The sequence below is a fragment of the Prionailurus bengalensis genome, chromosome B4 (assembly GCF_016509475.1).
Source record: "Prionailurus bengalensis isolate Pbe53 chromosome B4, Fcat_Pben_1.1_paternal_pri, whole genome shotgun sequence".
Lineage (NCBI taxonomy): Eukaryota > Metazoa > Chordata > Mammalia > Carnivora > Felidae > Prionailurus > Prionailurus bengalensis.
In genome coordinates, this window is record NC_057358.1 from 62442706 (window position 1) to 62469455 (window position 26750).

The 26750-nt window shown below is 40.1% G+C and overlaps 1 protein-coding gene across 4 annotated transcripts in view; it reads right to left on the reverse strand.

Moving 5' to 3' along the window:
• Positions 1 to 26750, reverse strand: part of TMTC1 (transmembrane O-mannosyltransferase targeting cadherins 1) — a 284126-nt gene that overhangs the window by 114867 nt on the left and 142509 nt on the right. For all 4 annotated transcript variants that reach the window (XM_043562234.1, XM_043562232.1, XM_043562230.1 and 1 more), the window contains one exon: positions 14192 to 14381. In XM_043562234.1, coding sequence (XP_043418169.1) covers positions 14192 to 14381 — 190 coding nt within the window. The remainder of the gene's footprint in view (positions 1 to 14191; positions 14382 to 26750) is intronic.

A 26750-nucleotide genomic window follows, 5' to 3' on the forward strand; every position in this document is an offset into this window, starting at 1 on the left:
CCCCCAATTCATTTGCCTTGTCAAAAATCCTTGAAAACTTTCCCATCCTCAGCAATGGTGCTCTTGGTTAAACATGGTCACTGATTATTCAATCATTCAACAAATACACCCTGTTGCCGCCTCTTTTAGAATCTCTTTGGGCATCGTGCTTATAAGCAGTCGCTTCAAGAATTCAGCAATTACTTCTATCTCCTGGTTATTTTTCAGGCACTATTCTAGGTTCTTTGGAATGCGTCAGTTGGCAAAACAGACCAAAAAAAAAAAAAAAAATCCCTGCCCTTCCAGAGAGGGAAAAAAAAGAGAGAGCAAGAGAGCCTGATAAAGGGTGTGTGCAGTATGTGGTGGGCAAGAAGTGGGTTGCGATTCTAAACATGGTGGTGAGGGCATTCCTCATTGAGAAGCTGGCAACCAAGCAAAGGCTTGCAAGAGTTAAAGGAGTCCATAAAACTCACTTCATAGCAAAAGAGTTCGGGAAGGAACAAGAGAGATGATGAGGTGGGGCCAGAGCACACAGAACCTTTAGAGCCGTTATAAAGGTTATGATTTTTTACTTTAAGAGCAATAAGGAGCCACTGAAAGATTTTAAGCATAAGAGGGACAGGCTCTGATTCACATTTTTAAAGAATCATCTGGTCACTCACTGTGTTGAGAAAGTCTGGACCAGCGGCATAAGGGTAGAAGTAGGGAAGACCAGTGAAGCAGTTCTGGCAATAACCCAGGGGACAGATGGGGGTGGTTTGGACCAGGATGGCAGCAGGGAGGGTGGAGAGAAGTGGTCAACTTCCAGATGTATTGTGAAAATATGGTTGCCAGTATTTATTGACAGATTGGATCTGATACTGGAGAGACAGACACACAGAAGAAACGACGAAATCTCAAGAATTTTGGCTTGGGCAACTAGTAGAATGCACTGAGATGGCAAACATTGTTAGGGAAGCAATGAATAGGCAAGTTCAGGAGTTAAATTTTGGAATGTTGACTTTGAGACATCCGTGTGGAAACGCACTTGTATAGATAGCACTTCCTTCCTGAACGACAACAGGTACCATGTACATTACTTACGTTTATTAGATTCAAAAAGAAGATTGAAGACCTTACCACCAACATTTTAATGTACAACAACATAAATATATAAACATTTAAGCTCATATTACAAATATGCTTGCTTTCTGGTATTCTGTGCTGCCTCTTTAGGCAAAGCATATGTTAAAATAAGTATTCCTAGGTTTGTGGGAAGGGAAGGGGTTACTCTCCCCAGGCTGTGTTTGTCACCACTTTATAAGCTTTATTGGCATTGTACTGATAGTGAACTACCTAAAGAATGTGAGTAATGGGCATTGAGGAGGGCATCTGTTGGGATGAGCACTGGGTGTTGTATGGAAACCAATTTGACAATAAAATTTCATATTAAAAAAAAGAATGTGGCAATCAATCACTTCAGTCTCCTTTGTATTTTCCAATACAATGGCAAATTCCAACGGACCTTCTGTTCACAGGGACTTGTAGCTCCTTTTATCTCTGAGAGTCCTAATTACACATTTCATGGTTTCCTTACAAAACGATGCTCCTTTAAATAGAAATTTCATGTCCTGAATGGAAATAGAAAGGACAGAATGACTCTAGGAGTTACAAAACTGTCTTTTGACCTTGGTAAAAGTTTAAAACAATCAGAAGCATTGCAAGGCTTAGTAGAAACAAGTTGCTTTTATGAGAGTATGAATCATTAAGGGAAATTAACATGTTAAAAAAGTGTTAAGATTATAGGGGTGCCTGGTTGGCTTAGTCAGTAGAGCATGCAACCCAGTCTCAGGGTTGTGAGTTTGAGCCCCACGTTGGGTGTAGAGCCTACTTAAAAATTTTTTTTAATTAAAAAAAATTTTGAAGTGTTAAGATTATCACTCAAAAGGTGTCAATTATTCTGAGTAAAAGCCTATAATAACATCAACTATGAGATCTTGCCAAGAATCATAAAGCATACATTCAAGGAAAAGAACTACAGCTGTTATTGATGCTTGAAAACTCCTTTTTCCATTATGCAACTATCTAACGCTTCCATTAATAAATCCAGTGACTCTTCCAACTGAGGTATAAACATCAAAAGGGTAGGGAGGCCATTTTCTTATTAAAGAGTGTGGCTTGTGAAAACATAATTGCCTGGTGAAGGCAAAGAATAAAACAAATTATTTAATGATGTGGAAAAACTCCTGCCAGGCCTAGATCAAAAGCCAAGCAGAGCACCCCAGGTACATTATATAGAACATGAGAAAGAAGGATTCGTATAAGGTTCCGATCCTGTACAAGGAGAACGACTTCACACATGACTTATTAATAATGGACAGAAAGGAATGCCTGGGGAAGACTTTGCTCAAGGGCCTCTGATTTTTTTTTTAATTTTTTTTTCAACGTTTATTTATTTTTGGGACAGAGAGAGACAAAGCATGAACGGGGGAGGGGCAGAGAGAGAGGGAGACACAGAATCGGAAACAGGCTCCAGGCTCTGAGCCATCAGCCCAGAGCCTGACACGGGGCTCGAACTCCCGGACCGCGAGATCGTGACCTGGCTGAAGTCGGACGCTTAACCGACTGCGCCACCCAGGTGCCCCGAGGGAGCTTCTGGTTTTTAAGTAGCCACTGAATAAAAAGGTGCATTTCTAGTGTCTATTTTGCTCCAATGGTCACCACCGAATGGAATGGAGAAATCCAGCAATGACAGGAAAAGGTTTGAAGAACAGCAACAATAAAAGAAAATGATTTCTTTCTTATATCCTATTTTGCTAAACTCTCAAAAACCTTTAAGGACATCCACACTATCTCTATAGTTTGGACGTTTAGATGATAACTCCAATATTCACTTACAAATAGGTCAGTGATATTTGCCACTATTTTCTTCCCTTAATAAACATTCATTTATTATTATTATTATTATTATTATTATTATTATTTTTACTAAGAGTTGTTTTATGTTGGGATTCTGCCCTTCTGTTACATTTCAACGTACCTACTTACAAATTCCAAAATATGCTGAAGCATTAAAAACTAGTATGTTACTACCATTAGCTCTTAGGTCAAGAATTTAATCTCTGTTACATAGGATGGGGGATAAAACGAGGTTTGGTGGGCGGGGGGTGGGGTGGTGGGAGATTAATCTTCAGTAGCATTACAAGTATTTTTTTATCATGAAAAGCATGACTGTATATTGAAATATACAGAATCAAAAAGTCAGTCCAGCTGGATTATGTTTATTTGGTTTTTGGTTTTAGTTTTTATGATTATTCTTACAAATAAAGATGAGAGACCTAATTGTGCTTCTGACTTTAATCTGTGACAATTTCATGATGGTGGTGGTGATGATGACAATGACGACGACAAGGACTACAAGGACACCTGAGAGGTATTCTGGGTTTCCCATGTGCCTGCCACTGTGCTGAATATCTTATGTGGCATGCCCCGGTTAACTACACAATGACCCTACACCATAATGTAGGAACATGGCTGGATGAGGTGAGCCCACCCAGTTGGTCAGTAGAGAGCCTGGCCTTAGATTCAGGTGAGTGCTGCTAATCACTCTACTCCAGACTTCCTCCTCCCAGTCTCAGAAACCCTTGATCTAGAACTCAGAGCAGCTTTCTCCCATGTGCATACCTGGGCTGCCTCCAATATGAAAGGGATTGGCTCCCATTTGAGGATGACAGTCATGAATTGCAAGTAGACTACCAAACAGAAATTAAGAGACAGAACAGAAGTCAGAATTTGTATCACATACAGCAAAGTGATGACATAAAAGGATGTGGAAAGGGGCGCCTGGGTGGCTCAGTCCGTTGAGCGTCTGACTTTGGCTCAGGTCATGATTTCGCAGTTCGTGAGTTTGAGGCCCGTGTCGGGCTCTGTGCTGACAGCTCAGAGCCTGGAGAACACTTCAGATTCTGTGTCCACCTCTCTCTCTGTTCCTCCCCTACTCACACTCTGCCTCTCTCTCTCTCTCTCTCTCTCTCTCTCTCTCTCTCTCTCTCTCTCAAACATAAAGATTAAAAAAAAAAGGATGTGGAAAAAGGCAGCTGCAATGGATCTTTCAGTATTTCCATCTTACAGTGAGGTGCAAATCTAACTTTTCTAATTTCCAACACTACATCTGATGAAGCAAGAAGCTTATGTTCACATTTTAATCAGAAAAATGATATAAACAAAAATTTCAGCTTTGGAGTATGGCCTAAGGGGCCAAAGTTGACTATAGCCACTGACCTGAAAAACTATGCCACTAAGGAGTAAGATGCTATCACCATGGGTAAAACAGTGGCAGGTGGAAAAGCCAGCTGAGAGCAGTGACAAAAAGCTGGATCGACTGATCTGGTCAAATGTGAGATAGAGAGACACCCCAGACAATGGCTACTCCCATGGTACTGGTGGTCAGGGACAGATGGACCATGTCAAGATATCATTAGGATTCCTTTCAGTGATTGCAATGGTCCCAAAGCAGGACAAACTGGATGGGTAGTAAATGGACTAGAAAGACTGGATCTATAATAGTATGAAGAGGATTTTCATGAATTGAGGGTAGGAAAGGATGGAGAACATGGTAGTCTGCAGAAAATGAGAACAGAAAAGAGAACTGTAGGCCAGAAGGGGGAAAAAAAAAATCAACCATGGCTCAGAGCCATTCACCATTAAATGCAATCTTCATTCCTCAAGTTCAATTTTATTTTACCACTTGGCATATTAAAACGAGATGCTTATTTTACCAGGTTTCATAATGGCTATTCTGGAATTTAAAAGAGTTGTTCCACAGTGACCCATGCACCATGATAATTTAGCCTATTATCCGGCTGAACTAAATGCAAAATAATATCCAGAAATCTGAAAGCTTGTTCAGTTCAGCTGCATGGGTCTGTGGTGGTACAGTCCACAGTGGCAGAGGTGAATAGTTGTGATGGACAGTGAAGCTCCTAATATTTACAATTCAGTTCTTTTCATACACAAACACACAACAGTTTTTCCATCTCCTGGTCTACTCCACTGTACTGTAATTATAAGCTGCTTCAGTTCTTTCTGAAAAAAGGTAAGAATGTCAATGAGTGAATAATCACTCTCCAACAGCGGTTCTTATTCTAATCTTACCTCTCTGTTGAGATGTGTGGGCATTTCAATGAAAGATCTAAGGCTCACAATCTGTTTGTCCATTGGATATCTATCTGTTATGTTATTGAGAATGTTGATGGAGGCTGTGATACAGACTAGCACAGAGATTAATCAAGGGCAAGGCTGGGGGACAGGCATGAAGGATGGTCCCCGAGATAAACATAGCCACCTCTGTAGATGAAGAGATGCCCCCCCATTTCTACCAAGCTGTCACTGGAGATCACCTCCACTGGCCAGGCTATAGATTTGTCCCCATGTAGACTTAAGAATTTGACTTGTTTTGAGGCCCCTGGATGGCTCAGTCAGTTAAGTGGTTGACTTTGGCTCAGGTCATGATCTCACTGTTCATGAGTTCGAGCCCCGCATCAGGCTCTGTGCTGATGACTCAGAGTCTAGAGCCTGCTTCAGATTCTGTGTCTCTGTCTCTCTCTTCCCCTCCTCCGCTTGAGCTCGCTTGCTCTCTCTCTCAAAAAAATAAATATCAAAAAAAATTTTTTTAAAAAGGAATTTTACTTGTTTTCCAGGACTCAGAGATATGGCCTATGATTTATGTTGGTTGCAAGGGAATGATGTGTAAGACTGGGAATAGACAGACTGGGACAAAAACTGTGACCTCTACTAAAAATGAAACAAACAAAACAAATAAACGAAAACACAGCCCTGAAAGCCACATACCTGGAAGAGGGGACCTCCACTGCCTAAAGTCCATTCTTAAAGGCATCTCATGGTTGAGGTCATTATGGGAAAGTCAGGTATCACTAAATTCTCTCTTTTTTCTTCAGGTTTTACTTTTACAAGTCTGCCACAAGATTATAAAAGATATTTAAAATAGCTTAAAATGTCTAGACACCCTGTGAGAATGTAATGAAGAATCAATAACAAATAAATTACTCTTAAATATGATTTAGTGATATTTCCTCTGTAATGCAGGGAAATCACATTAGAGAGCAGGGGAAAAGGGCAACTTTAAAGAGTAGGACCAACAGTATTGATTCCTTTAAATAACTCAAATTACACGGGCTGCTTTCCAGATATATATCACTATTGCAAGTCAACAGTCTAACATATAGTCTGTAAGAGGAATAATGAAAAACCTAGGTGCATTTTCAGCCTATGGTTCTCCTGGTGCATAAACAGTCACTATTCATAAAAAAAAAAGAATAGAATAATAAGCCTTCATGGTTTAAACACTCTTTCTCTACTATACATACTTCCCAACAGAGTGATTACCTTCAACACAAAGAGTAAGAGCAAATTAGTTCACTTTAAAGTTCACTGTTAAAAAGAATTCAATGCAATAATGAATTTGTAGATTTTTCTGTACATCATGTAATGGAAGTTCAAATGCATTTTTGGTGAATAAAGGGTGTGAATGGGAGGCGGAGATGGAGGGGAAGCACAGAATACGGCAAATTCTACATTTAAATTTGCAAAGATGCCAAGTATATTCTTTTATGATAAATAATAATCTACTCCTTGAGTACAGTGAAATATGTACTGCCATGAAATCAGAGCAGATTAGAAACAATCTCTAAATTCATCCTGCTGTTATTGCTACAGAAAGAAAGCTTAGCTTTAGCTTCTGTGTCCTAGCCCTCCCACTCAGTCGTAGACAAGAGTGTGTCAGAAGTCGACCATCTACTCTTCGAGCTGCTTCCTGCAGGAATACTCCCGACTGCGTGTGGAGGTGGCCTGGAAGAGTCTGCAATCTGTAATGGCATATGACTTAACTTACTTGAATAAAGAATTTGTTTTTGTTTTCAGCAAGTGTAAAAATGTACAAGAACAAAATGTTCAAAGAAGGCCTGTAGAGGGTGGGATTGGGGAGCAGGGTGGGTGGGGATTGGGAAGTAACACACCTGCTGTTTTATTCATTACAAGTGTTAATTTTTAGCTTTGTAAAATCAATGATTAAAATCATCAAATAAGTGTCAATATAACCGTAACAGGGTAGATTACGCCCCCCTCCTCCAGAACAATGGTTAACAACAAAGTAGGATGACAGAAGAAGAAAACCAGACAAAACCCACCTGACTGTCAACATAGCCACAGGCCAAGTAGAAGAAGCACAGCAGGAGAGGAGAAAGTAGTCAGAGACTTAAAAGATAGAGGCTGAATCCCCTGTACACACACACACACACACACACACACACACACACACACACACTCCATCCCCTCTTTGGCATCATTTCATTTGGCTCTACGTTTGGCTCACTCTTTGCCACCCATGTCAGCTTAATTGGCTGTTCTGTGAACACTCCAGGACTTTTCCTGCCACAGGACCTTGGCACTTGCTCTCCCTCTATTTGAAATGCTTTTCCCTAAATAGCCACATGGCTCACTCCTTTACTTTCTTCATGTCTCTGTTCAAATGTTACTTTATCTGCGACGCCAGCCCTGACCTCGTTCAGAATGCTTATCAACACCTAGCAAAGAGTGGCATATTTTAAGTATTTAAATATAATCTCTATGTAGACAAGATCTTTGTTCTGTTACTGCTCTAATCCTACTAACTAACAGTCACTCAATCAACATTAAGAGAATTAAAGTTGTGAAGCTAAATAGAAAATATTCTCCCTGGGGCACCTGGATGGCTCAGTCGGCTAAGCGTCTGACTTCAGCTCAGGTCACGATCTCACAGTTTGTGGGTTCAAGCCCCGCATCGGGCTCTGTGCTGACCGCTCAGAGCCTGGAGCCTGTTTCAGATTCTGTGTCTCCCTCTCTCTGACCCTCCCCCGTTCATGCTTTGTCTCTCTCTGTCTCAAAAATAAATAAACGTTAAAAAAAAAAAAAAAGAAAATATTCTCCCTGAATACAAGCCAGGGTGTCTGTTGTACAATTGAGAATTAGAGGTAAAAATTAAACAAACAAACAAAAAAATGTCCACGATGTCCTGGACTCAATGTCTAGGCCTCTTTATCCAATGTTTTCCCCACCTCTGCCACACACACCAGTAATATATTATATGGCCTCACTACCTCAAAATTTAAGGACACTGAAAATAATTTCAACCCCTGCCACGTAGAGATGCAATACACATACCACTTGGGAATACTCTGGATGGAAAAAGCCGTGTTTCTTTTGGTGCCATTATTACAAACATTTTATCCATTGTTTTCTTTTAGCACAGGAAAACATCCATAAAACAGGACTTCTATTTTCATAAAAGCTTAATCCTACTGTTTATTGTCTTGGAGTCAGAGCTCTGAAGATCATGTCCTTAGTAACTGATCACCACATCGAAAAACTAGCATTATCCCCATTTTAAGAGGTTATTTACTAACTAGCGTAAGAATTTGACTTTTAAGACTTTCTAGTGTGTAAGCAGATCAATAACAGAGCACAAATATGAGCTAGATGCTAAACCTCTGTGTATGAACTATGAAAGAAGAAAATGTACAAAGTGTAGTGGCCTCCAAGAATTGCTAGAAGCTTCAGTTAATGTTTGCAAAGAACTTTCAAGATGAAAGCCACCATCAAAGAGCTAAGTCTTACTATTTCCACAGCTGGAATGCTTTGCTAATTTTTTTTCCTGATGCATTAAAGGGATTTTGGAACAAATTCCATGAAAGAAAAGGATTAATAGCCTCCCAAAGAAGTTTCCATTCATTCATTTTGTTATCAAAGACACTCTCGAGAGGGCCAAGGCTCGCCTCTGTGTGGGGTCCACTGTCATCATGGAGGTTCATATTTAATACACCTGACCAAGATGACAGCCTATGAATACTCAATACTACCTTTAATCAGTTGGGAGAAAACCCTTACTGACACACCAAGCCAGTGCTCTACTACATTTTCTCCTGTACATCAATAACAATATGGCAGGCATGTCAAACTATGAGCTAAGGCCAGATTCTAATAAAACAAACCTCATCATGACCCCAAACAGTTCATACTCATATTGTGTGTGGTCCTTTTATAGCCTTTAAAAAAAAGTTCTGCATTCCAAAATATAATTGAACAGAGTTGCTAACTCTTTATAGTTTTATTCATTTAGATGATATATACTGAGCAAAAACAAGAAAATTTAGGTGATAAATATTGGATGTGGCAAGCTCTTGATGCTAGAAATGTGGCAGTGAACAAAAGAGAAAAAAAAATCTCTGTCCTCATGGGGCTTACGTTCGAGTTGGAAAGAGACGTTACATAAAATAACAAAGTTATACAGCATTTTAGAAATTGGAAGTATAGTGAAGAAAAAAGTTAAAAGAGAGAAGAGTGGAGGGTATATGATTGCATTTTAAATAGAGTACATATGGTAGGCCTTACCAAGAAGGTGAAATTTGAGCTCAAGTTTATGTAACTAATTGGCATGCTAGAGTTTCTTTAGGATAGCTATTCATACCATATTTGCTTTATCAACTTGATTTACAAAATGATTAGGAAGTGGATTACTTTAGGTAAGGTGTTTGGGGGGAAAAGAGTTTCTTGCAGAGATAAGTGGATAGCTACCAGCAAAAAAAATGAAGCTCAATTCCCATCCCACTACATATAAAAAAATTAACTCAAAAGGGATCAAGGACCCAAATGTAAGAGCTAAAACTATAAAATTCTTATATTAAATAGAGTCATAAATCTTCATGACCTCAGCTTTGGCAACAGATTCTTTTGACAACAAAAGCAATCAGTAACAAGGAGAAGGAAGAGAAGGAAGAGAAGGACGGGAAGGAGGAGAAGGAGGAGGAGGAGGAGGAGAAGAAGGAGAAGAAGAAGGGGGAGGGAGAGGAAGAAGGGGAGAGAGAGAGAGAGAGGGAGAGGGAGATGGAGAGGGAGAAGGAAAAAAAAGAAAAGAAATTGGACTTCCTTAAAAACTTGTGTACATTAAAGGACACTACTGAGACTGTGAAAAGACAATCTAGAGAATGGGAGAAAATATTTGCAGATCATTTAGCTGTTGGAGATTTAATATCCTAAATATATAAAGAACTCTTACAACTCAACAACAAAAAGACAACCCAAGTGAAAAACAAGCAAAGGACTTGCATAGATATATCTCCAAAGATACACAGATGGCCAATGAAAAGCACATGAAAAGATGTTCATCATTGGCCATTAAAGAAATTCAAATAAAAACCATAAAGATGTATCTCTTCTTACCCACTAGGATGCCTTTAAACAAAGTAATGGGGGCGCCTGGGTGGCGCAGTCGGTTAAGCGTCCGACTTCAGCCAGGTCACGATCTCGCGGTCCGTGAGTTCGAGCCCCACGTCGGGCTCTGGGCTGCTGGCTCAGAGCCTGGAGCCTGTTTCCGATTCTGTGTCTCCCTCTCTCTCTGCCCCTCCCCCGTTCATGCTCTGTCTCTCTCTGTCCCAAAAATAAATAAAAACGTTGAAAAAAAAAATTTAAACAAAGTAATGGAAAATAACAAGCATGGATATGTAGGAACCATTTGTTCCATTAATCCAGGTAGGAAATTAAATGGTGCAGCCACTACGAAAAATAGTTCCTCAAAAAGTTAAGTACATAATTACCATATGACCTAGCAATTTCATTCTTAGGTACATATCTAAGAGAAATGAAGACATAATGTCCACACAGAAACCTGTACACAAATGTTGTAATATAGCAATGCTCATAATAGCCAAAAGGTGAAAACAACCTAAATGTCCATCAACAGATGAATGGATAAACAATTTGTGGTGTATATATAGCCAATGGAATATTATTCAGCAATTAAAAGGAACTAAGTATTGGTATATGCCGCAACTTGGATGAACTTCAAAATACTATGCAAAGTGAAGGTCACATATTGTATAATTCTTTTTATACGATATATCCAGAATGGGCCAATCCATTGTGACAGAAAGCAGATCAGAGTTCACCATGGGATAAGAAGGGGAGAGTTAGGAGTGATTGGTGCTTTTAGTGAAGTAATGAAAACGTTTTGAAATTAGAGAGAGCAGGAGGCACCTGGGTAGCTTAGTTGGTTGAGAGTCTGACTCTTGGTTTTGGCTCAGGTCATGAGCCGAGGTCGAGGTTTCTTGAGTTCAAGCCCTGGGTTGGGCTCTGCACTGGCAGCGTGGAGGCTGTTTGGGATTCTCTCTCTCTCCCTCTCTTTCTGCCCCTCCCCCACTCGCACTGTCTCTCTCAAAATAAATAAATAAACTTATTTTAAAAAAAGAAATTAGGGAGAACTGATAGTTACACAACATGATGAATACATTAAGTACCACTAAATAATACACTTCAAAATGGTTAACTGTGTGTTGTGTGAATTTCTCCTTAATATAAAAAAAGTTTTAATATTCAAACATATTTTTCATCAAATTTTCAGGATCATGTGTTTATGTTTTATATTCAATAGTCCTGTATTCATTCCTGCTTTTGATGTTTGTAACATTTTAATCTTTTTAAAAAACATAGCTTTATTGACATATAGTCCACATACAACAGAATTCACCCATTTTGCATGTATATTTATTTTGGTGAGTTTTGGTGAACATAGGTCGTTTAGCAACTACCACCACAATCAAATTTTTAAAAAGCAATCAGTACCCTAAAAAGTCCCCTTAAGTCTTTTTACAGCCATATCCCCCTCTGCACATCTTTTCAGTTCCCATTCTCACATATTTTGTCATAATTCTGCCTTCTCTAGGCATTTCTAGGCAATTCTAGAAAAGGTAGAATTACAATGACAGACATTTTGTATGAACGGAATCTTACAGTAGTAGTTTTATAGGTCTGACTTCTCTTTTTTTACTATTTTATTTTTAAGTAAACTCTGCACCTGATGTGGGGCTCAAACTCACAACCCCAAGATCTAGAGTCACATGCTCCACAGACTGAGCCAGCCAGGCACTCCTGTCTGGCTTCTTTTATTTACTAAGATATGTTTGAGGTTCACGTATGTTTTTTTATGTATAAGTAAATTATTTGTTCCTTTACATTTCTGAATAACTTACTATATTAAGTTTACCCATTTACATTTTGAGATCCACTGGATTGTTTCCATTTTTCAGCTATTATGAATACTTACTTACAAGACTCATATGGACCTCTTTCTATCTTTCTTTGAGGAGAATTGCTTAGCTTCATATTTAACTTTTTAAGAAACTGCCAACATTTTCCTCATCAGAATGACGGTTCCAGTTGACCCACATTCTGGCCAACACTTAGTCTCATAAATCTTTTTAATTGCAGTCATTCTAGTGGATATGCAGTGGTATCTTTTTGTGGCTTTAATTAGCATTTCCCTAATGACCAATAATGCTAAGCATCTTTCTGTATGTTTATTAACCTTTGCATACCTTTTTCTGTGAAGATTCTGAATCTTTTGCCTATTTTTAATGAGTTATTTGTCTTATTTCTAAATTTTAAGAGCTCTTTAAATATCCCAGATCCAAGTCCTTCGTAGATATGTTTTGCAAACACTTTCTCCCAATGTGACTTGCCTTTTGAGTGACTTAACATTATCTTTTGATGAGCAAAATTTTTAATTCTAATGATGTTCAATTTGTCATCTTTTTCTTTTATAGTCTGTACTTTACGTGTCCTAAGAAATCTTTGCTTAACCCCAGTCTGCAAAGATTTTTCTCCTATTTCCTTTTAGAATTTTTGGTATTATTTAACTCTTTTGTTTAAGACCACGAGCCACTTAGAATTCATTTATAGGTATACAGTATGAGGGAAGGGTTAATGTCACATTCTTTTTCCTTATTGATATTCCATTATTTCAGTACTTATTATTTAAAAGACTACCCTTTCCCCATTGAATTATCTTGGTCACTTTGTCAAAAATCAAGAGCATGTAAATGTGAGCTTACCTTTGGATTCTCAATTCTATTCTGTTTTCTACTTACTATTCCCAGCACCCCCACCCCGAGTTTGAGTCACACTCTCCTGCTCCTTTACATGTCCAGAATCTGATAAAAAAAACAACAACTAGGCATTGTGTGTCATACATTGTAGTGACTCTATATTCCATTCTGTTCGACTGAAATCTGCTGGTTTTACTGTTTTAATATATAATGAATTTGCCTAGACTCCAAATGAAAAATCTACTTCCTCTGCAGAGAGCTGAAATTTTTGCTCAGTTTTTTATTTTTTCTTTTGCCCGAATCTCTGGGGGAATCTCTCTTGTGCCTACACAGCTTTTTGATCAGCCAGTGATTTCAATAGAGGTTATACAGTGACAACTCAGGCCAATGAAGCTTCCCCTCTCTGCTGACCACCCTGTGTATGGGTTAAAAAATTCATTCAAATTTGCAGCAAATAAATAAGTCTCCCCAGCCTTTCAATTTTGCTTGTGCTCCCTGGGGAGGCCCACGTTGTTTAGCAGCCAGCCACGAATGCATGCAGAGTATATTACCTCAGCCCTTCTATAGCTCTCTTGTTTCCAAAAGTTCCCCCTTAAGCTTTCTGCTGCTATGCTATGCTCCCAAACCAAATCAGCCACCTCTAACCAGTAAATTTCTGGTTTCTTTCACACCAGCTGGTGGGGGTGTGTGTGGAACGGAGTGGGGTGGGGATGGGAAGACCCTTGGGCAAGAAGCATCTCATCCGATGCAGTAGCAGTTTTTCATAAGTAAACATTTTCAAGTTCTTTCCTGTCTTTGGTCATTTTTGAAATGGTTGCATTTGGTGATTTTTTTTCCAGCTTTATATCATTTTTTTTTGAAGTGAGAATCACCCAACCAACTCAGGCAGTCAGGCAGTCATCAGTGGGAGTAGCATCTTAACCATATTTTAAGCACTTATGAATATATTATCATTATCTCATTTATCATTACATTAAATCAAACAAGTTACTTCAAAAATTAGCCAACTATAGCAGGAAAAAAGTTTCTTGTTTGCAAATATTAAATTTCAGATCCAATTTCTACAGGCTTGGTAGAACAGTAAAAGATATCATATAATTAAGGTGGCCATGATCTGTTAAGTCTACGAAGGTCTTTAAGACATATATTACTTACCTAGAAAAATTTAATTTTTTCAGGTTTTTAGACAAAAGAGTAGATTCAGTTTAGACCCAGACCCCTGTGGGGAGAGGCAATACTAAGTAAGTTTAGAGTGTCTGTCTTCAAATGCTGAGAGTTCATCTGGATCTTAAGAAAATTACCTTGAAGGCTGCTAAACAATGAAGGCTCAGTAAGGTCATCACAACTGCCAGAAGGATGGTGGCCAAGTTCCGTGTGTCCCATATGGTCTCTACCAGGGGAATACTGCCCACCTGCCAGTCATAGCACAGGGTAACAGGTGCAAGCAGAAGCCACACGTTGAAGGCCAAGAGGTAGGAGTAGGTAAGGAACCTACAAAGAGAAGAAGAATCATTGAAACACGACTCAGGGTCCATGAGATTTCACAAACATTCATTTACCAAGGTTTAATTAAACAGCATTTGTATACTGTCAACAGGGTCTTACAGGAAAAGACAATGTAAGGTGGAAGGCCGTTCATTTAGTCATTAAGTAGATCATTTTTAAATAGATTTACTAGTGCTAGGCACTGTGGTAGGTGCTGGTCTTTAAAAAGTGAACAAGTAAAGACAGTTTCCATGACATATATTTAAAAATAATCATATATACATAAATACATTACAACCTTAGATAAACGCCAAAAAGGAGAAGTCCGATGAAAGTTTACGACAGAAATGCTGTCCTGCTATGTATGATTCCCTGGGTAAGAGACATTTAAACTGTCCTTTTTTAAAGTGCTCAGAAAACTGCAGTAGGTAGTAAAATATGTCATCATCTTTATAACAGATTGATCCATACTGAATTATTTCTTTTAAAAAATCAGAATTTCTATGGTAGGGAGATGAAGTCTCTTATTCATAAGTGAAGGTGCTATGCTTCAAGAAAAGGGAAGTACAGCCATCATCCCTGCTAAGGAGAACGGCCAGTTAGACCCAGGGAAGGCAGGAAAATAACAAACGCAGGTGGTGCTCCGGTCTCCTGGCTGTGTCTAGGCACTAAGAGAAGGTGAAAAGCATTCCAACTGACCCCATTCCTTTTCAGGGTAAAGGGAATGGAATTGATTTAAATCTGAATTTATTGGGGCGCCTGGGTGGCTCAGTCGGTTGAGTGGCCGACTTCGGCTCAGGTCACAATCTCGTGGTCGGTGAGTTCGAGCCCCGCGTCGGGCTCTGTGCTGACAGCTCAGAGCCTGGAGCCTGTTTCGGATTCTGTGTCTCCCTCTCTCTGACCCTCCCCCGTTCATGCTCTGTCTCTCTCTGTCTCAAAAATGAATAAACGTTAAAAAAAATAAATAAAATAAATGTGAATTTATTAAAAAAAACAAAACCTGAATGTATTTACATGTGTTCAGTCACCACAAACTCATTAAGTGGTGGTCTAGACCCTTGAGAACTGCAGAACTTTCAGCAAACCACAAACTTCACGCAAACCTGTGCACCAGGAGACACCAAACTCCAGCGTGGCGACGTGAGGCTCATCCCGAGGAGGACCCCTGCCCCCCATTAGAACCGTGGCCTGAGAAAGCTCAATGCCACCGGGAGAATTTACTATTGGCTCTAGCCGATACCTGACAAAAGGCCTCTGACCTCTCTGTCTCAGATCATTTTCTCCAAAGGGTTCACAATTGTGAATACGTATCTCCTACAACTCACAAGTCTTTCTCAAGGACCTGAGAGCCATTCCTTTAAAATGCAATCATCAGGAAGGAGAGGGCCTGCCTCCCTGTGTCTGCAAGAGGATAACTGCCAGCCAGCAGACACAGCCAGGCTAAATGCACTTAGATGACCATTCCTTTGTAATTTTCCACTTCTTGGCCTCTTCTGAGTCCCAGCTTGCCCTGCTCTCTCACTTTCTCTCTAAAATGCCCAATCACCTCTGCACAACCGAGAATGGCACTCAGCTCTCTCCCCTGCTGTCAGCAGTTACTGAATAAAATCTATTTTCACTGCTTTAACCGCTGTGTTTCTGCTTGACACCCTATATTAAATAGGGTTAAATAGAATAATTAGATATATTTCTTGTCTTCACAAAATATATAATCCAGTAGTGAAAACAAGATATACAAAATTAAAGAAGCAGAATGAGATGAGCACTGAAACGGTATAAAATGTGAAGGTTAGTCTTCTGTCAGTTGTTGAACTCTTGGAGAGATTCTTAGATTAGCAAAGAGATTAGCTCAAATAACTTCTAAGTTAGCTTCCAAAGTAGAGGATTACTTCATCTTGAATTCCTCTCAGCAAGTAGCTACTGGTTGGGAACAGCCTTCTCAGACCCTGCCAACTCATCCTCTTCCCTTTCCTCCTTTCCCTCCAAAGTTGGCAGTAAAAAAGTCATCAATGATAGCCAGGTGAGGCTCAGGGATGAGGCTTTACTCATTGCCCCAACACTCCAACCCCAACAGAGAACTGGGTTGAAAGAGTGGGGATATTTCAATGGTGTTTTCCAACCCCTTCCTCTCTGTTGGTATTTTTAATAAAATGTTAACGTACAAATCGTGCAGTATACACTGAAAGCTTGATGAAGTCCAAGCTTTGTTATTTGACCAAAATAAAAACAAAAATACTGCCTTATCCCTTTTAGGCTTGGGGCTGAGAAACTGTCTCCTGAGAGAATACTAACTCCACAGGAGGATGATTGGGTCACTTTGGGCTTTGTTTTTTCACAGAGCTTCTAAGCTGATGCAATCTACTTCTTACTTTGGAAAGATTCTCTGTGACTTGGCTTTAAAAGAGAAGGCAGAACCATCAAACTTAGGAAAATCACAACATTTTGTCATTCAGTTACTCTCCAGGTCTTAAAAATTACTTTCAAAAATGGTATCTCTCCTTCTTGATATAATAATTACCAGCAATGATTATAAATGGCTGCTAAAATTATTAGGTGACGAGCTGATAGGATACTTTATAATGGATGGATCAGGATAAATGAGGTGCCTAAAGCTGACTAACCAATTTTAACATCATAGAGAGGGAGATTAACATCCAGATGTCCTCCTGATGAATACATATGTCACTACCTATGAAGTAGTCTTGTCTAAAAAAAAAAAAATAAGAAAGAAAGAAAGAGAGAAAGAAAGAAAAGAAGGAAAATTAAACTTGAGCAAGCCCTTTATTACCAGTTTACATCAAATACAAAGAACACCAGAACACGTTACGTAATGCCACAGGGATGCACTGTGACAAATCCAGAAAGTTGGCATTCCACAAAACAAATGATGTCAGGTTCTTCAACAAATATATTGTAGTAGGGGCAGGGGTGGGGGGAAGGAGGGAAGAAAGAAGAGGGCATCTGTAAGTTAAATGAGACGTAAGAGGGATTCTGGGTGGCTTAGTTAAGCATCTAACTTCGGCTCAGTTCACACATCTCATGGTTCATGAGTTCGAGCCCCACATTGGGCTCTGTGCTGACAGTTCAGAGCCTAGAGCCTGCTTTGGATTCTATGTCTCTCACTCTCATTCTCTCTCTCTCTCTCTCTCTCTCTCTGCCCCTCCTCTGTTCATGTTTTGTCTCTCTTTCAAAAATAAACATTTAAAAAAAAAAGTTAAACGAGATATAAGAGATGTATCAGACAAAGTGCAGACATTGTTTAGATGCTATCTCAAATGAACCATTACTAAAAATACCCACTTATGAGCAGGAAAACTTGAAGCATTGATTGGAAATATGATACTAGAGAATCACTGTTAATTTTTAAAGTGTGATAATGGTATTGTGGTTATATAATTTAAGGATCCTTACCTTTCAGAAACCCATACTAAAATATATCCATAGGAAATGAGATGATGTCTGGGATTTGCTTCAAAACGAAGGACTGGGGGCAAGGGCACAGAAGAGGGTGGGGGTATGAACAAAGCAAGATTGGCCATGAGTTATGATTGTTGAAACTGGTTAATGGGTGTGCAGAGGTTCTTTATGCCCTCTGCTCTACTTTTGTACATATTTGATATTATGCATAATAACAACTATTTTTTAACTCCTGGCAAAAGGCAACAGAATTGCAACAAGAATACTTTCTTATGTCTAACGGCAGCTTGAAGGAATACCTGTAAGTGCTAATGTGGAAATTTGTATTTAAATTGTGAAGTTCACATTTTGGCCTTACCCTGCAAGTTGTCTTCAGTTTCTTATATTTTCTAGACTTGCAATGCCATATTAACAGAAAATAAATAATAAATAATATTTTTTCAGTTATAATCTCAGTATTGTAACTTGGATTTTTTAAAAAAATATTTTTACACAGGCTACAACCCAAATACGTTTAAAAAGTAAAGTAAACCACAAACCTAAAAGCAACTTACCCTCCTATAACACTAGGAAGGTCAACACTGTTAACTTACCCGTTTTAATACATATGTATTGTCTCCAGAAACTCAAGAGACGTCACCTAGTGCATATGAATTCAGATCAATGTTGCTAGTAAACTCTTTGAAAACTATTTGAAATACTGAAACAGCGTCAGAAAATTTTTTGCAAATTTAAGTGTAAAGAAGCCATTTGAAATCATGCCAAAAGCTAATTACATTTTAGGGGGCTAGTTGAACTAGCTGTAATCAGCAACTCAAGTGTTTTAACTCACTGACTATGAATTACATTTTAAACTAATCATCTTGTTTATTTCTGCTAAAATTTTAAAAATGAAATAATCTGTTGAATATCTCTGCCCTGCTGGGTTCTTTTTTTAAAGCAGGAGCAAAACCAAAATGAATTATTCACCAATTTTCTACCACGAATGCTGCTAACAGGAGGAAAGCCGCTAGAATATCTTGCCAACAAAATGGATGGAATACACAGGGATTCAGCTTGAACAATTTAGTCATGTAGTTGCATCGCCAAGCCAGGAAACATATGTGAAAGGGAAGAAAAGGCTTTGGGGGAGCTGGCATGTATCAAATGGCACCAAAGGAAACTGGGTGGCCCTGAAAATGTAAATCTTCATTTTCACCAAGAAAAAAATGAGAGTGTTGTAAGGGCAGAAACATACCTGGAATCTGTTCTTTGCCTTTGAAAAAACCTTTTTGGCTAAGAAATAACACGAGCCTAACATAATTCCTTATCCTAGGAAGATGTCTACGATAGGTACAGATGAAAAAATCATGCATCGCAAGCACAAATATACAGCCCTTGCTTGTTTTATATAAAATGTTACTGCTCCAAGGATCTTCCTTTCTCATTCACCAAAAAAGCCCTTCTATTGTTTCATAAGTACAGGACATTGTGTCTACTGTATACACAGAGTCTTCCTGGGAAGGACACCGGCTAACACTGTCGATAGACCAGCCACAGTATAAACCACCTCTACCACCACAGTGATACCCCTCATTGCCCAGACTGTGCCTCTAGCCCCTAGGTTTTGGTGATCTGTCTTACCTGGCCCTACACTGCCCCCTATTTTCAACTCTTGAATTACCCCTGATGCTTCAAAAGGGTCTCCACGGTCTTGCTGTGCCCCAGCAGTAACAACAGGCCTTTTTCAGGCATAACCGGCTTATTATTATCATTAGGATCTCCTCCTATTACCTTCTCCAGAACTAGCCAAAGAAAGCCCCTTCCTGTACCACCCTTCTCCATAGACAGGACATCCTCACTGGAATTTAATAAATGTTGACTAATTACTCTGTGCACTTTTCTAGGTGCCAAAGGGTAATAAGATCTAGTCCCCTGCCCTCCAAAGGAGGACATTCAGCATTGGTAGTAAGAATGCAAACACGCGTTACATGGCTGAGTAACTGTGAAATATAAAGGTACAATTTCAATGGAGTTCTAAGAAATGAGAGATTAATGAAAAACAAAGGATTAATGACATCCTAAGGGGGTCTGGGTGGCTCAGTAGGTTAAGCATCCGACTTCAGCTTAGGTCATGATCTTGCAGTTCGTGGGTTCGAGCCCCGCGTCAGGCTCTGTGCTGACAGCTCAGAGCCTGGAACCTGCTTTGGATTCTGTGTCTCCCTCGCTCTTTGCCCCTCACCCACTAATGCTCTGTCTCTGTCTCTCTCTCAAAAATAAATAAACATTAAAATTTTTTTTAAATGACATCCTAGAATCTATGGAGAATTTAAATAAGTGGAAAGATGGGAGACAGAGAGTCCAGGCAGGGCCACCAAATGGCTTCAAGTTGTAAATGAACATGACACTTTCTGCAGAGAGTTAAGAATATGGATCACATTGGGACTCCTGGGTGGCTCAGTCAGGTAAGTGTCAGACTTCAGCTCAGATAATGATCTCATGTTTCATGGCTTCAAGCCCCGTATCAGGCTCTGTGCTGACAACTCAGAGCCTAGAGCCTGCTTGGGATTCTGTGTCTCCCTCTCTCTCTGCCCCTCCCTCACTTGTGCACGATCTCTCTCTTTCTCTCTCTCTCTCTCTCTCTCTCTCTCAAGATAAACACACATTCAAAAAACTTTTTTTTAAAGAATATGGGTCACACTAAAGTAGAATTAAAAATGTGTAATATAAAAAATTATAAAATGATTCCAGCTAAAATGTCTAAAATGAAAAATATCACATCAGCGTTGGGGGAGGATGTGCAGAAACGGGAACTTTGAAAAACTACTGTAAATTGATGAAGCCACTTTGGAGAACTGCAGGGAGTTTCATGAAAGCCTAATAATAAATGCACGGATGATCAACCAAGTCTACTCCAGAGTTCATACCCAATAGCACTGCAGACAGATGTTGACCAAAAGACATTTATTACATTGCTCGCAACTCTTCTTAATAGCCCCAAACCAGAGATAACCAGATATCCATCTACAATAAAATGGACATATACATACACTGTCATGTATCCATTCAAAGGAAATCTATTCAGCGACCAGAATCAGTGCAACAACAGGGATCAAGGCCGTAACACAGACCAAAATACAGAACAAAATCAGACGACACTGAAGAAAAGGAAATCATCTACAGACAAGGGCAGGATGACTGGAAGCAGGACCTGGCCCCTGTGACACAGGGCTGGGGCAGAAAGCCACAAGCCAATCCCAGCTACATGGACTGTGTAGATGGTGGTTTGTCCCCTCATCCCCTTGCTCCTCCGTAACAGCAGAGTAGAAGGTGCCAGGACCTTCCAGGCATTCTGGGACCAAGGCCCAGCAGCAGTACCACTCAATACTTGTTGCTTCAGCACCTGGGAAGAGAAACAGCAAGCCTATTTCTGAATGGTGAATCAGAAAAGAGCTCCAAATGACTCATACCTTCTTGTGTTTTATTTTTAAAGTTCTCCTGTATTAAAAGAACCAATGGTCTAATCAAAGCACCTCAATTTACGGTAGGGTTATTTTTTAAATTCGCATAAGAATCTAAAGACAGGAAAGTAAGAGTATAACCAGGCTTCTCACAAACCCAAACCAGGTGCATACGGGAAAGCAGGGCAGCACCCTACGCTCCCTTTGGGCCACAGGCCTTCCTCACGGCTGCCCTGCTTCCCTCTGTCACAGGGGGGCTTCTTGCACCCGTTCGGAACTGAGGCTGGAGCATGGTCAAAAGGGCAGCCCCTTCTCCTTTTCTCCTGTCCTCACACACTTATCACTACAGTCTTCACTCTCTCTGGTGTCCAGGTCCTGAGAGCAGTGCCTGTCAACTCCCCTCACCTTCTGGGACCAACTCTTACAAGTCGCTGAACTCCAGCCCCCACTGACCCTTCCGGTCCCAGTGAGGATGTCACGTCCTCCGACAAACCTGCCCTGTCACAGCCCACTGCTAGGCCAGGTGCGTCCCTCTCTGTGCTCCCACATACTGCTCACACTGCCATCCCACATACTCCCCATACTGCCCGGTAACTGCCTGTTCACGTGCCTGTCTTCTCAGCCAAGCAGAAGCTCCTGGGGGACCGGGCTGTGTCTTGCGGGTAGCTATTTCTCCTGCACCTAGCTCTTCAAATGTATGGATTCTGTGGGTTTTAAAAAATTAACCTGATATTAAAATAACACCTAAAAATCTGAAAATATTCCCGTTTTATACTTTTGGTTTTGGCCTGAGGCAACCACACAGTTTTCTATGGTCCTACAAAGATACCTGCTGGGTTTCTAGTTGTCCAGGTATGTAGCTAAAGGGTCCGAACTGGAGATTCTGCTTTTGTGTCTCCCTACCCCCTCAGTGCATAGCTCATGGCATACCATCAAATAGTGAGGAATGTATGACTAAACACACCTCCTCTCTTATGCCACAGAAGCATCATTAAAAAGCGATGCCAGCCTTACATTTTCTTATTTTACATTCAACCGCAACGAATATAGTTTAAGTGAGAACTCATGTTACCATGGATAAACGATAAAGTGAATCTGAAATGTCATTAAGTCTCTCTGACCTTTTTAATGTGCCATTAATACAGTTATCTTATTAGCAGAGACAGCTGCATCAGGACAGAAAAAATGAATTTCAACATGTAAGACTGTCAGCAACAACTTCTAACCTGTACACCCATTTAAAAGAAGTAAATAACACCTTCTGCAAAATAAATACTTGGTTCATTTCTTACCTAAGGTCTGTTTCTTTCTGTAAAGCATTTAACAAACACCTTTATTTCAAACCAACATGCTTTCTCTCATCGAGCACAGGTTTGCCTTCCACTGAGCAAACATGTACTAACTGCTTACTATGCAGCAGGCATAGATTTCCAGATTTCCATACAAGAATTCTGTTGGTATACTAATGAACCACATCCAATAGCATTAAAACTCCCTTAAACATGTACAGCGTTTTCTAGTTCTCAAAGTATTTGCATATAAGGATTAGCTGATCCCAACACAATCTCTATGAAGTGGGTATTACCCTCGTTTTTTGCAGTTGGGAAACAGCCTAACGGAGGCTGTGACTTGTTCAGTGTCCTGCAGCAACCCCACAGCAGAGCCTATATACAAGACACTGTTTGGGGACTTCACATGGAACCCCCTGCCCCCACCCCCCTGCATCATACAGTCTTCCATTAGCACATCTTTATTAACAGGGAGAACAGAAAGGAGATATAATGGATCAAATATTGGTATTTCATGGAGAAGAGCCTGCCTGAGACCCTGACTTATTTCTTGAACAGTGAAGCCCGGAGGAACTTCAGTTTTTATATAACACAAACAAACAAACAAACAAACAACCAAAACTCTAACTTTTGGTAAAAGCGGGGCTGACAAAAACTTAAAACCAGTGTGTGATCCCAGCTACAGCACAGTAAACAGATGACTGCACTGATATAAATGTTTGTCAGAGCACCACACAGCAAGAAATAGAATCCTTACATAAAAAGCTGAGGCTTGGCATTTTATTCATTATGAAAAGCAATTTTTGTCTTTATGTTCTAATGTTAGGAAAAAAGAAGAGAACTGTTTCTTTAATTTTTATCAGCTTCTCAGGGATTTAAGATTATAATGGAAACACTATGTAGATTTATTTTTTTTTAACTGTTTATTTATTTATTTTGAAAGAGAGAGAGCATGAGTGGGGTAGGGCCAAAGGGAGGAGAAAGAATTCGAAGCAGGCTCTGACAAAGGGCTCGAACTCATGAACCATGAGATCACGACCCAAGCCGAGATCAAGAGTCAGATGCCCAAAGACTTGTATAGTTTTTTGGTTTGTCTTTAGATTTTTATTTATTTACTTATGAGAGAGAGAGAGAGAGAGAGAGAGAGAGAGAGCAGTCGCTCGCTCAGTCGGGGAGGGAGGGAAACAGAAGGAGACATAGAATCTGAAGCAGGCTCCAAGCTGTCAGCACAGGGCCTGATGTGGGGCTCAAACCCATGAGCCATGAAATCATGACCTGAGCTGAAGTCAGAAGCTTAACCAACTGAGCCACCCAAGAGCCCCTTATAGTGAAGTATCAATAAGTGATCCAGACCAACAATTTCCAACAACCTAGAGGTAACGTGGGCTACCTCCATAAGCTGCCCCTTCTGGCTGCCACCCTTTCTTCTTCCTTGTATTTCTCTCCTTCATTCCAGAGTCCAAGATAAATTAGGTCAACTACTATTACATAGAGCCATTTCACTTGGGAAAACTACTCTCAAAGCCTTGATAACCTCTTTCATCCCAAAAAGTTACTTTCTTTTTTTTAATGTTTACTTATCATTGAGAGAGAGAGAGAGTACGCGCGAGAGAGAGACAGAGCACAAGCAGGGGAGGGACAGAGAGAGAGAGGGAAATACAGAATCCGAAGCAGTCTCCAGACTCCGAGCTGTCAGCACAGAGCCCCATCCGGGCTCGAACACACAGATCGCGAGATCGTGACATGAGCTGAAGTCAGAGGCTCAACTGACTGAGCCCCCCAGGCAACCTCCTACAAGCTACTTTCTATGAACGTAATACAAAATCCATAATGGAGACAAGAGTCTCCTTGCAGAGAGGTCTTCAACCACAGAGGACATAGTTTACACCTGAGGGTTTCAAAGAGGGTGACACACCTGCCTCCAGAACCACTTAGGCTGCTGGTCAGATCAAGACTCTCTTACCCACTTAATTCTTTCAGAATTTCTGTGACATGAATTAGAAGTCTTTGCTTGTAAATACTTCTCCGCGTAATTCTGATATTCACCCTAGTTTGGTAATCACTGATTTAAATATCAGAATGACTTCAGTTTCATTTTATTTATTTATTTAAAAAAAATTTTTTTTCAACGTTTATTTATTTTTGGGACAGAGAGAGATAGAGCATGAACAGGGGGGGGGCAGAGAGAGAGGGAGACACAGAATCGGAAACAGTCTCCAGGCTCTGAGCCATCAGCCCAGAGCCCGACGCGGGGCTCGAACTCCCGGACCGCGAGATCGTGACCTGGCTGAAGTCGGACGCTTAACTGACTGCGCCACCCAGGCGCCCCCTCAGTTTCATTTTAAAACACACACACACACACACACACACACACACACACACACACACACAGAGTTTCATTTAAAAAAAGACCTTCTAAAAACAAGGCCCTGGTAATTGCTAAAGCAAGAACAGAGCATCTCATTTTGCATAGCTCACCTGGAACACACAATGCATTTTAAAATGATAATTTAAATTTTAATTCAATTTGTTCAGAGTTTATTATGAAATAGCCCTTACATTAGAGAGAGCTATAAAGATTAGGATGGCATAGTGCCCTAAGACTGTAACAATCAAAACCTAAGGTTTTGTTTGTGCCTATTTAAAACTACCAACTGAAAAAAATGGAAAGAGAAAAAAAGAAGCTTCTTTAGAAAGAAGATGCTGAGTTCTACCTTCATCTTATTTTGTATCTTGATGTTTTCCTACAAAGTAATACAAGCCTTTGTCTATGTTTCTGAACAGCAGAAACAGATCTACCCACTTAAGTAGATACATTCTATTTGCTTATCCAGGACCACACCTCATGAAAATACATGATGCTGATAGGGGGCCTTTATATTCTTTCACTGAAAATCCCATTTTATCTATTTCCTGGATTTGAAAGACAACCATTTACAATATTATAAAGGCAATACTTCCTCCATCAAGTCTACATGGCTTTACCTCCTGTCCCCTTCCAGTCTGTGGATGGAAAACCAATTACTAGGCAGGAGCCACCAAGAGGGGCCTTAATAGCAGATCATTACATTATTTCTTCCACAGGCTCCAGCCCTATGCAGAAGCCATACTTATCTCAGGCTTTTGTTCTTATTTTTAATCCAAGATCTACAAGATTGAATGTCGAAGTATCACATTTCTAAAGAGACTTCCGTAAACAGATGAGTAAATCCTGGGCCAAAAGACAATTCTGTGCTGGAACAAATTGCACGAAAACCTCGTCCATCGTTTCTCAAATGCAAGTGCACTGAAACCACTGAAGCTGAATCTTTGGGCATTTGAAGCAGAATCAACCCCAGAATTGATACTTCAGTGTGATTCTCAGGTGCTGTGGAGACACATGCAGGTTTGGTAATCCGGCTGGAGTACAATCATAAAGGCCCCGGATGGCTGCAGTCAGGGCACAATTTTCGGTGGTAATTTACAAGAAGCATCATAAGTGTCCACGGTCTTGGGTTCTAAAGGACATTTTGTTCAGATGGGACTCAAATTCTAAGTGAACCTTCATACTCAAAGGTGGAGTACAGTACAAATCCTCCCACCATTCAGAATCAGCTTAGCTGGCAGATTGAAAGAAACCACCCAAACCAGAGGCAGAGGAAGGCTGTGGAGTGTGTGGTGTGGGCTCCACATGCTGTTTACTCTTCGCCACCCCGCCCATCCTTTGTCCTCCTGTGAGGAAGAGACTTCCGGAAGAGACACAGTGCTGGTTCTAGGCCAGGGCTGCCCAATGGAAATACAAAGAAGCATGCATCATTTCGAATTTTCTATGAGAGTAAAATTTACGCAGAGTAAAATCAAGCATGATTAATTTTAGTAATATATTTTGTTCAATGACTATACTCAAAGTATCATTTCAACATATAATCAATATAGAAATTATATTGTACTTTCTTTTTTTCTTACAGGATTTCATCTCCAAAATCCTACGTAGACTTTTATTTAATCACAGCACATTTCAATTCAGATTAGCCACATGTGAAGTGCTCAGTACCCTCATGTGACTCGTGGCTCCTATAGTGGCCAGTGCAGATCTAGACATCACACTAGCCCTCAGCCCCATCCTTCACCTCTCCCATACTCAACTTTTCTTTCAGGATTCTTGCTACAAACCCGTAACTCAATCCTTGGCTCTAGCCACTTTCCACTCTCAAATCCAATCACAAAATTTTCCAACCTCAAATTTCCCA